The 12,439-nt window shown below is 44.4% G+C and overlaps 2 protein-coding genes across 2 annotated transcripts in view; one reads left to right on the forward strand and one right to left on the reverse strand.

The window, feature by feature from the left end:
• The window catches only part of RAB39B (RAB39B, member RAS oncogene family), a 404,112-nt gene that overhangs the window by 142,127 nt on the left and 249,546 nt on the right, over positions 1–12,439 (reverse strand). The gene's annotated exons all lie outside the window — the stretch shown is intronic.
• Positions 244–10,018, forward strand: PSMD10 (proteasome 26S subunit, non-ATPase 10). Its single transcript, XM_081963708.1, has 5 exons — positions 244–426; positions 1,761–1,859; positions 4,595–4,741; positions 7,039–7,205; positions 8,786–10,018. Exons 1-5 carry the CDS (start codon positions 298–300, stop codon positions 8,937–8,939), a joined length of 696 nt encoding a protein of 231 aa, XP_081819834.1. The 5' UTR covers positions 244–297; the 3' UTR covers positions 8,940–10,018.

The following is a 12,439-nucleotide window of genomic DNA, read 5'->3' on the forward strand; positions in this document are numbered from 1 at the left end:
GTTGTGGTCTCTCCATCGCGCGCCCCTGCGTCGTCCTCCGCGGCCCTCCCAGCTCCGCGCACTCCAATTCCCATCAGCCCCCTCGGGTGCTTCCTGCGGCGCCTGCGCGCGAGGGAAGCCCACGTTCGGGGAAGTGGGAGGAGCTGGACGGGGTGGGTGGGAACGGCGCGTCTATTGGTTGCTCGTCTGGCGATCGCCCCTCTGGATTGGTGGAGCTGGGGAGGGGGGACGGTCGGCTCCACCCCACTCTAGCGTCGGGGAGTTTGCGCAGGCGCGCGCTGGGAGGAACCTTCCGGGATGGAGGGACAAGGCGGCGCAGGTTCCGTGTCCAACGTGGAGCTGTGTAACTTGGCTTACGCGGGGCAGCTGGAGGAGGTCAAAGAGCGGCTGGACGCCAATCGGAGCCTGGCGACACGCGCCGATCAGGTTGGCCCGGCAAGCGGGAGAGAGCGTGGTCGGTCTTGGTGGCCTTGACGCACCTCAAACCATTGGTCTGCTACAAGGGGGGGGGGGGCTTTAAGACTGGTGGACTTCAACTCCCAGAATTCCCCAGCCAGCCATGCTGGTTCTGGGAGTTGAAGTCTGGGAGTTGAAGTCCACCAGTCTTAAAGAGGCCAACTTTGAAGACCCCTGGTTTATTGGATCCTGGCTTGTCCAGCAGACCCTCTATTAGCTTGTTTTGCACGGCTTAAACATGGCTTCCCTATCACAGATTTGGTCCAGTGCATTGAGCCTGGATCAGGCATTGTAGCTTAAAAGGGTCTCGTTTGAAAGAGGTTTTGTATTGTGGCTTATTCAACAAACCAGTTTTCTTTTTGCAAGAGACATGCAGAATTCTTATACACTAGTAGGTATATTGCGCCTGTAAAGTTGACCAACTTGCCATGCAATTCCTTGCATCTGATGGGCTATATAGCCTATGAATATTTCTTTTGGTAATTACCCTTTTGATTGGGGTTAGTCCCATTTACTTCCAAAACTGCTAGGTTTATCAACTCTAGAGCCAATGTTTTCACTGTTGCATAGACTAATCTTCTACAGAAGAATCTTTCTGTAGCATATTGACAAAACCACAGTCATTCCTCCTGGAAATACCATTTCCCCCACAAAATTTTCATTAGAACAAATGTTCAAGATCGGCATTCTCAAATGAAAGGTGGTTTCTTCGGGATTTTATGTGCAAAATCCAACAATAAAATGTGTACATATTGGCTTGCTTGAGGTAGAACTAGCACTTAGGTTTATATACTGCTTCACTGTGCTTTTACAGCCCTCTCTATGCAGTTTAGAGAGTCAGACTCTTGCCCCCAACAATCTGGGTCCTCATTTTACCCACCTCGGAAGGATGGAAGGCTGAGTCAACCTGGAGCCGTTCAGAATTGAACTCCTGGAGTGAGCAGTGAGTTAGCCTGCCCTACTGCAATCTAACCATTGCACCGCCCTGGCTCTTTCTTAAATACTTCTTAAAGAACAGCAGCTGTAGTCTAAAGTGTGGCTTTGAAAAGAGTGACCTATAGAAAGAAAACTTCACCTAGCTGGCCAACTTCCAGATAAAAGGTTCGGCACCCGAATTCTCAATAAGGACCATGCAGTTTGGGGAATTCTGGGAACTGAAGTTCACTTGTTTGGAGGGTTTTAAGTAGGAGAAGCTGTTTTGAAGGATGAAATGGTCTCTTCACAGGACCATCCTGTTCCCCTTGCTGTATCTTCGTGTCTGCAAACAAAAAGTTCGTTGACATTATCTTGTCTTTCCCATTCAGGACCATAGGACAGCTCTACATTGGGCCTGTTCAGCTGGTCATTCGGATATCGTTGACTTTTTGCTAAGTCTGGGAGTGCCTGTTAACGACAAGGATGATGTAAGTATCGCCCTTTATTTATATTTTCTACTAGCTGATTGATAACCCGGCGTTGCCTGGGTATTTATAGACGTTGAAGCGTTTGTCTGACAGGGAGCCATGGAGAGGGGCTTTTCTTCCCCCTACTCCCATGCCCATCATACTTGCCCTCTCCCTTCCCCCTCCCATGTGCTCCTCTTTCCCCCCCTGTGTATAATCCTGGCACTTTGCCCCAAATCCATCAAGCGTTTCTCCATTGGTCTACTGGAGGGCGAACATCACGGCTACTTTCCAGAGGGAGCTGCGAAAGAACTGATATCACAAACAATTTGCCTCTCTAGGACGCCACACTCACTCTCCTTAACGGCCCAGGCTCTCCCTTTCCCCTCCCATGACATCACAAACAATTGCCGTTCTAGGATGCTGCACTTGCTCTTCTTAATGGCCCAGGCGTCCAGAGTTATGCTGAAACACACACACACACTAATTAATACATAAATAATAAAAATAATAAGTAAGAAGATAATATTTACGAACTATTGATGGGCTATGTACTTTTCTGCCATCTTGTTCTCTGCCAGGAACTCTTAGTTGATGTAACCGTTATTGGTGTATTACTGTGGTTCTGGATCTCAGTAGTTGGTGGGTTGTGAGTCCTCAACTTACAACCACAATTGAGCCAAAATTTTTGGGTTGCTAAGCAAAACATTTGCTAAGTGACTTTTGCCCCATTTTACAACCTGTTATCTGTTCTGACCTATGCTTCCCAAGAGCCTGAAGCAAACTCCTTGTCCCGACAAAAAAACCTTTTATTAATTTACGGTGAATTCTTCTCATTCACCTCCAGCAAAGTCTTTTAAAGGAGGATTTATAGTCACAAACCTTAACTGGCTTGGAGAGCTGCCAGGCCAATATCTGCATATCTTGGCAAGGAGTCTCGGAGAGTCATGAACCAATTAAGTGAACTCATTGTCTCCTGCAGACGCCACTCCCCTTTCGCTCCTCTTTTATTCCCTATGGGAGGGGCCATTCACGTCCACCTGTGGCCTTCTTCCCAAGTCGACCCCTTTTCCTTAGCTGTTCCCTTCGTCTGGGAACTCTGTGCATGCGCACACTGGGAACAGGCTCCAGCTGTTCCTCTGCCCCACTGATATCCAACTCCGAAGGCAGCTGATAATTGTCTGACAGCCCTGACCCCCTCTCTGCCTCCAACACAGAGCACTCGTCAGAGCCTTCCCCAGACTCCAGGACTGGTCCTTGTTCCTCCCCAACCTTTCACTGTCCGAATCTGCTACCTGTTCTGCTGGCCAGCCACAACAGTATCTGGCCCTAAACGTAAAGGTTTCCCCTATCTAGTCTTGTCTGACTCTAGAGGGCGCTGCTCATCTCTGTTTCTTAACCAAGACAGCCAGCGTTGTCCGAAGATGCTTCCGTGGTCATGTGGCCAGCACAAAACACTTATTACCTTCCCACTGAATTGGTAATATTAATTTTCTCTCGTTTGCATGCTTTTGAACTGCTAGTTGGGCAGGAGCTGGGGCAAGGAACGGGAGCTCACTCCAGCATGCAGCGCTGAGCTCTCAAACCCAGGCTGTCAGCTTTCCAGCTGACAAGCTCAGTGTGTTTAACTGCTGAGCTGCCGCATCCCCCCTGCCCCTAAATAATTGAAATATCCATGAACTGCATGATTTGTGACATTCCAGAAGGCCAGTGAGCAAAAGCCACCAGCCAGTGCCTGCTGCTATGACAGCATTCTTGCAGAGAGGAAATTGGAAACATCTTGTGATTATGTCTATGGAGATTCTCAGTCATTCAAGTCACGGTTGTCCTAAAAGTCCTTTTTCCAGATGCAACTGGACTTTCTGGTTTTTTATTAATACCCTTCATTTCTAAACTACCTTTCTATTCTTCTATATATCTTAGCATATTAATTATATGTATGTATGCATGTATGTATGTGTACATGTATATATGTGTATATATGCATATGTATACATTTATATATACACACACACACGCATACCTACCATTATTCCCCTCTTACATCTGTCCCTATTTTAACTTTTCCCCCTTTCATATCGCTATTACATTCAAAGACGTGTTTTTCACCTGTTATATTATTCATATTTCCCTTATTTAATTCAAAATCTCAACCTTCATTCTTCCATTATTCAATATCTTAGTATACAATTTTAAAAATAAATCACAATCAATTATACATTTAAAATGCGTCTATTCATATTCCTTTCAATCCATATAATTCTACTATTAATACATATATTTAGATTAAAATACGTATGTATTTTCCTTAATTTTCCTTATTTGATTCTAGCATTTCACTGCTAATCATATTTTTATCATATTTCCTTTACTTACTGCAGAATTTCATCCTTCAAATATATATATATATATATATATATATATATATATATATGTGTGTGTGTGTGTGTGTGTGTGTGTGTGTGTGTGTGTGTGTGTGTGTGTGTATGTATATGTATATGTGTTACAACCCCTGGTATGCCCAAAGCACAAATACAACACACACACACACACACACACACACACACACACACACACACACCATATATATATATATAGCCAATCACCCATTGTTTTGGGGGCTGTTTTTGGGGGAAAAGGGCAGAGTGCAAAAACTTTTTTTATTTATTTTCCTCTTCAAAACCTTGCTGCGTCTTATACTCTGGTGCGTCTTATACTCCGAACAATACGGTCGTCTTTTTTCTTCCTTTCTCCAGGCTGGCTGGACCCCTTTGCATATTGCTGCATCGGCCGGCCGGGATGAAATTGTGAAAGCTCTCCTTCAGAAAGGCGCTCAGCCGAACGCCACCAATCAGAACGGCTGCACCCCGTTGCATTACGCCGCGTCGAAGAACAAGCAGGAGGTTAGATGTTGAGAGATCCTTGATGCTACTCTGAGCTTGGTTGCCTTCTTTTTGTCCCCCCCAAAACGTTTTTTTAAAATTTCCATACAAATAACCACGTGTATACCATTGCATCCTAACCAACACTATTTTGTATTATTCAACATTATATCAATTCCTCTTACCATCAATCCCCAACGACTATCATTTGCTCTTCTGCTTTCCATGCACCGTATTTATACTCTATCCATTGCTTTCTTGCCTCCACTCCCTCTCTCCTCCTCCCTACCTCCTTTCTTCCCTCTGACATCCCTCTCTTCTCTACTTCCCTTTCTTCTCCTCTTTCCTCTTTCCACTCCTTTCTCTCCTCCTCTTCCCCCCCCTCTCTCCTAACCCCTCTCTTCCTCCTCTCATCTCCCTTTCTCTCTTCCACTCTCTTCATTTCGCTTGCATGGTGTATTTCAGCGTCCGAGCAGGCTCCATTTAATGTTGATGGTATTAGTAATTTCATTTCAATAAACATTTCATGTTAATAATTTTAAGAATATATTTCAAGTTCCCCCTTCATTTTCCGTCATATAATTACTCATTTAGTACTTATCCTATCTATATCAAATATTCATTTCTCTCTCATCTCTTAGTGCCTATCAAATACTATACAATCTCATTCAAATGTATTAGCTTACGTTTAATTATCTTTTAGTTGAAAACCTTGCTATTCTGTGCTTATTACAATTTCATTAAGCTGTTACATACCATATTTTTCAGAGTATAAGATGCTCCGAAGTATATGTAAACTAGATTTTGGGGAGGAAAACAAGGGAAAAATATCTGCCTCTGCCTCCCAGCAATTTGCCTCCTTGCAACAAACAGCAAACAGTACAGACAATATACACTGTTGGTAGTGTTATATTTCAGACTATACTTGTACAGTTGCTGTTAAAATTGATGTGCTTTCTGGAAGTATAGTTATTCTCTGCTATTTAAAAGAATAGCACTTTTTAAAACAATAGCACGGGGCCTCTTCAGATTAAGCATTTATTTTAAAAAGCTTCTTCATTTTGTTAAGTTGTCTAGAATAATAATAAAGCAATCTTTGAAAAATAAGTCTAATAATGTGAACAGTCTATAGGCATTTATAGTTGTTGACTTACCTCCTTGCAGCAAACGGCCTGATTAGCACAAGAAAAAAAAAATCTGCCTCCCAGCAATTTGCAGCAAACAGCAAGTTTCACTTTCAATTTCTCCCGATCATCAGCTGTTACAGGCTGCAGGGATTGCTATAGTTTATTGAAGCCTCCGCAAGCCTCGGTTTGCTGCAAAGAGGTAAATTGCTGGGAGTCAGAGGCCAGTGGGTGGGCGGGGCTACATTCAGTGTTTAAGACGCACCCAAATTTTCACCCTGTTTTAGGGGGGGGGAAAGGTGCGTCTTATACTCCGAAATGTATGGTAACATGACAGGCAGACAAGCTTGGTTGTCTTCTTCCAGACGTTTCATTACCAAACTAGAAAACCTCATCAGTGTTAGCCTCTGTAGTCTTACACAAATGAAGGCGAATAAGTGTGTCCCAGGATAAGGTTACAGGATCCAATCTGGGTCAGTCACCAGGACCAGAGGATTAGTCTTCCGAGCTCTCGGACTCGTGCTGGAGTCCATCCTCAAAGAACCTCTCTCTAGCAGAGTTGTGCTTTGGGCTGTCCTGTTTGTGGTATTTATGTGGTGCCTGTTGCATGTGGCTTTTTAGATGTTGATTGGGGTGTTGATGGCTGGCTTATTAAGTCATTAAGTAAACCAGGAATTCTGTTGAGTGACAAGCGGGCCATTTCCCAGGCTTCAATCCCTTCCCTGGCTGTTTTTGTGCCTGCTCGTCCAACTATCTTAGTACTGTGTTTACCCCGAAAATAAGACAAGTCTTATTTTCTTTTGACCCCCAAAATAAGCGCTTGGCCTTATTTTCGGGGAGGTCTTCTTATTTTCGTGGTGCAGGTGGTGGTGAGGATGGTCACCCCATGGCTGCTGCTGTGTTGCAATATTTTCGGGGAGGGCTTATTTTAGCGCATGTGCTCAAAAGCTCGATTGGGCTTATTATCCAGGGTGGTCTTATTTTCAGGGAAACAGGGTAGCTGCCAAATTGAATGTATGTCCTTGTTCATTGCACGATGACACTACCAATGAGTGCTCACCTGGTCTGATCGCTCACTTATGTTCTTTATAGTCTTTTCTCCTTTATAGGTTAGATTTTGCGCAGTGGCTTTGTTCTTTTCCCTGCTTCTCAAAAGCCAACGGTTCGGTCATCCTGTTCTCCTCTCCCCAATAGATTGCGCTGATGCTGCTGGAGAACAAAGCTAATCCAGATGCAAAGGATCACTTGGCCTCAACCCCGTTACACAGAGCAGCTTCCAAAGGCAATCAGAAAATGATACAGATCCTTCTGAAGCACAAGGCTTCGGTCAACTTACAGGACTCCGAAGGAAACACGCCTCTGTAAGGATGGATGCTTCCCTTTATTTATGACAAGGCTTGGACATTAACGCAGGGCAGGTTATCCATATATATCCATATTGCAGGGCAGGTTATCCATATATATCCATATTGCAGGAGACCTGCAATCATTCCGTGAGTGGTTTTTCGCATATATATATATATATATATATATATAAGCGAAAAACCACTCACGGAATGATTGCAGGTCTCCTGCTTAAGCAGGGGTTGGTCTAGAAGACCTCCAAGGTCCCTTCTAACTCTGTTATTGTGGGTTAGACTGCCCATCTCAGCCCATCATCAAAACCAACATTATCCAAGTTTCGTGCTTGTTTTTCAAATTAACAATAGTGAAAAACATGCATATAAATCTATATATATATAAAAGGGAAATACCATATATATATATAAGGGAAATACCACTCACGCTTCATCACAAAATCTCCAGAACCGTAAAGCCTACAAACTTGAAATTTGGCACGTAGGTTCCTCTTTGCTTCTAGGTGCTTGCTAAGAAAGGATTTTTTGAAATGACCATCAGATCATTAGTATTTCCTATAGTATAGAAACACTTGGGCACAGGCGTGGCCAGCGCGTGATTCATCTGGCCTGCACTGGGAGTTTAGACATTCTACTCCCCCTCCCCATCTGAAAAACACTCTGATGCTAAGGACTTAGACCAAAGGAGAGAAGGGGATAAGATAGGAGAGGCCTCTGTGGGGCAAGCCTGAGGGAGAGATGGAGAGGAGAGGCTTCTGTGAGGCAAGCCTGAGGGAGAGAAGGGGAGGGGCGAGGCTTCTGTGAGGCAAGCCTGAGGGAGAGAAGGGGAGAGTCTTCTGTGGGGCAACCCTGAGGGAGAGGAGAGGAGTGGCATCTGTGAGGCAAGCCTGAGGGAGAGAAGGGGAGAGGAGAGGCATCTGTGGGGCAAACCTGAGGGAGAGAAGGGGAGAGAAGAGGAGAGGCTTCTGTGGGACAAGCCTGAAGGAGAGAAGGGGATAGGAGAGGATCAATGGGGCCAGCCTGAGAGAGAGAAGGGAAGATGAGATGCTTTTGTGGGGCAAACCTAAGGGAGAGAAGGGGAGAGGAGAGGCCGATCATAACTACTCATTAATTTTCAAGCTGTAAGTGTCGATTTATCAAGCCCGATCACATCGTTTCGTAGCGGAGCACGGGTATCCAGCTAGTCCAACCATAAAATGTTATCTACATGTAGTCCTCGATTTACAGCCATCTGTTTAGTGAAGTAGAGGGGAGGGGAAGGAAGGAGAGAAGAGACGAAGGAAGATAGCAATAGCACTTAGACTTATGTTCTGCTTCACTTTGCTTTACACCCCTCTAAGCGGTTTACAGAGTTAGCATTTTGCCCCCAACAATCTGGGGGTCCTCATTTTACCCACTTCAGAAGGATGGAAGACTGAGTCAACCTTGAAAATAAATGTAATCAATAAATTGGCAAGCCTTTAGCTTCCTCAGAACTCTTGCTCTGACATTATTATAAAAACTGTAGAAAAAGAAATACGGACGAGGGCCCTTTGCTGAAACTGAGCCCGCGAAAGGAATTAATTCTTGGTTTTTCTTGACAGCCACTTAGCATGCGACGAAGAGCGGGTGGACGAAGCGAAGCTCCTGGTGTCCCACGGGGCGAGCCTCGACATTGAGAACAAAGAAGAAAAGACCCCTTTGAAGGTTGCAAAAGGAGGTCTGGCCTCCATCCTCCGAAGGCTGGCGGAGGGGTAACTGCTATGGGCAACCTAAATTCCATTCTCCCTAAAGCTATGAAAGACTGTTCATAAGAGGGTTTTAAAAAGATCAGTCTGAATCTGACACAACTTGAATTTTTATTGTACTGTAGCTGCTTTCTACTTTCCCATCTGACCATCCTCCGAAAAAGTCTCCTGGTGTTAACAAAACTTGACTGTTTTTTTTTTTTGCCAAATCTTGTTGTCCTGTTGGAAAGCAGTTCCAAGGTAACTCTTTCCGTCTGCTTTCATATAGGAAAGGAATCTGACCTCCTATCTTGCAAGAAGAGGTAAATAAAAGGAAGACTGTTACCTGTAAAAACGGGCCCTGTATTCTAGAATTCCCCAACCTTTCTGGTATTGCAGCCCGGGCGGTGGGGGAGGGGAGGGGATGGTTCCGCAGAGCACGGGCAGCTCCATTTGCACGAGAGGCAGGCACACACGCCTGCCACTCGCACAGAGGGGACACATGTGTTTGTCCACTACTCACACAAGCGGCGATGTGTGCACGGACACCACTTCTGCACCCCACTTCTGAACCCTGAAGCCCAGGGTTGGGGGGCCCTGCTTTATTCCTTCAGGTCATTTTCTTGTGTATTTAATAAAAGTCAAAAGCTCATGTGTGGTGGCTCAGAAATTGAGCACGCCTGGCCAAAAGTCAAAGCTGCAGAATCTCTTGCCCTCCAGAAGTGGCTGAACTACAATTCCCAGCAGCCAACTGGGAGCAGCAGTAGAGGATTCTGGGGATTGTACATCTGGAGGGCCACTGGTTTCAGCTGCCTCCCTGGATTTATTTACTTTTTAATTGTAATATTTTTGGAATCTTTTTGCAAGTATCGTTGGCTTCCTCCTCCTACCTCCTGTATGCAGTAAGTGATCGGAGTTGAGCATTATGGATAGGAAGCTGATAGATTTAAACTTAGTTCGGGAAAGGTGCAGGCAGCGTAAATTGTTCCTTGCGAATGAAAGCTAACGTAGTTGACATTGTGGGACTTCTTGGTTTACTTGCCAGGATCTTATGTGGCTAATTTCTGGTTTCAGCCAACTACTTATTAAAAGAATTACTGTTCAAGGTCATGTTTAAGTATTCTTGAAGGCTTGAAATACTAAATAATATAATGTTTATTAATGATGATGTTATTTGTTCGGTCGTGTCTGAATCTTGACGATTCTATGGACCAGGTTTCTCCACATCTTCTGATCTTGCACTACCGTATTTTTCGGACTGTAAAACGTACCGGATACAAAACGGACCAAGATTTTGAACAGGTAAATTAAAAAAAAAATGTTTTGCACTCTACAGGTCTCCCAAACCCTCTGCACACCTCATTTTTTGTAAAGGATGGGGCATGCAGAGAGTTTGAGTTTGAGAGTTACAAAGTGTTCCTGGGGTGGGGCAAAAATAAGCCAAAAACGTGCTCATTTTTTGCAAAAAAAACAAGGCATGCAGAGGCTTTGGGAGGCTTATAGAGTACTCCTGGGGGCTGGAGAGCAAAAACAAACAAAAAACAGCCTATTTTTCATTCATTTTTGCCTTCCCAGCCCCCAGGAGCACTTTGCAGGCCTCCCAAAGGCTCTGCATGACCATTTTGGTGAAGGGGGCAGGGCTTCTGGAGGCAAAAAAAATGCTGTGTTCAGTGTATAAGATGCAGACAGATTTTCACCCTCATTTTGGGGGGGAAAAGGTGCCTCTTATACTCCGAAAAATACGGTACGTCTTTGAATTTGAAAGTTGAATCATGGCAACTACTGGACCTTTGTTAAACTAATTTTGCTCCGATTGATGACGTTGCTTGGATGAGCCACGAAACCTCAGATTAAGAACGTTTGGTCCCGTTGCCATGAGTCAACCTTTAGACACCTTTGGCCTGAATGGTTGAGTCTTCATTGACATACTTCTTCGAGTTGTTTTATGCTCTGGCTAGTGTCACCCGGATGGTATCCAGCCGCCGTGTTGTTTGGTGACTGCTAACCCTTCCGAGCCTAATTGCTTTCTCCAGTGAATTGCCTCACATGCCCACTGCTGACCTTTCTGATCGACAAGCTCAACGTCTCCGCCACTGAGCCGCCGCGTATACGGTATTACATATACGCAGCAGGAAAGTTGAAGATATCGGAATGTCGCAGCTACGACTCTTCGTCCTATTATATATAGCGCTCTTACAGAATGCATCATCATGTCCCCAAGTTACTCTTCGTAACTCTTCGTCCTATTATATATAGCGCTCTTACAGAATGCATCATCATGTCCCCAAGTTACTTTTCAACTTCGTCTCCCATTCTTGTTATCAGAGAAACGTAACAGCAGAGAATCTGATGGACATTTTATTGTTCTTCAGAGTAACACAAGAATCGAGCCACTTCCCCGTTCTTCTCATGCTGTTCTGCTTTAGAAAAGCTACACCAGAGATCTTTGCTGAACAAGGACTAGTAAAGCGGGTGTTACTCCTTGGTTTTTTTTAAAAAAAAAACAAACCCCGAGTACCAAAAGCAAGTTACAGAAAAAAAATATTCTTTACTAATTGAGGCTGCTTTTATAAAACTCATGAGGTTGTGGACATTGCCTTCTTGGGGGGGGGGGAAATGAGGATTAAGCGTGGTGGCTAAAGTATTCAAACAATGTAAAAAGATGCTGAGTGCATAGAGAGGTGCGTTATAGCATTCCGTGCAACTTTTAAAGCAGCCTTGTCTTTCCTACAGGTAGCCCTTAACGTACGGGAAATTAGTCAAGTGAGTTTTGCCCCATTTTACGACTTTTCTCGCCACCTTTGTGAATCACGGCAGTTGTTAAATTAGTAACACGGTTGTTAAGTGGATCTGGATTCCCCACCGACTTTGCTTGTCGGAAGGTCGTAAAATGGGATCGCACGACCCCGGGACACGGCAACTATCATAAATATGAACTAACTGTCAAGCATCTGAATGCAAACCGCACGACCATGGGGATGCTGAAATGGTCATAAGTGTGGGAAATGGTCATAGCTCACTTTTTTCAGTGCCTTTGTAACTTCAGTCACTAAGCAAACTGTTGTAAGTCGAGGACTGCTACGACTGGCTGCTTCTCTCTGGGATAGAGCTGTTTTAAAGCATTGCAGGCAGGCACTCTGTCTTTCTCCCAAATGTCTTTGTGGACTTGAACCCAAAGCACCGCAAAGTCCTGCTAATTATAAGCATGACAGGCAGCTCAAAGGCTGTTAACTAATTCTTGTTAACTAATACTAACAAGTTGGATATGCCAGACTCACACCTTATGTTAAATAAGTGAGGGCATTCAAACAATTTGTCCGTGGTTTGGTAAAGTAAAACAATTTCGGGGGATTCACACAACCAACTGAACTCTAAATTAAACCACTTTCTGGGTTTGTACCACTCGTTAGAATTAATTATGTGACCGGCCAGTTGGATTAGATCAGTACAACATTGCCAACCTAGTCGCATTGTGGATTTATAGATAGTCATCGACTTAACAACTGTAATTGTAAGTTTGCAGTTTTGGTG

This window comes from Natrix helvetica (assembly GCF_964273705.1).
Source record: "Natrix helvetica genome assembly, chromosome: 11".
NCBI lineage: Eukaryota > Metazoa > Chordata > Lepidosauria > Squamata > Natricidae > Natrix > Natrix helvetica.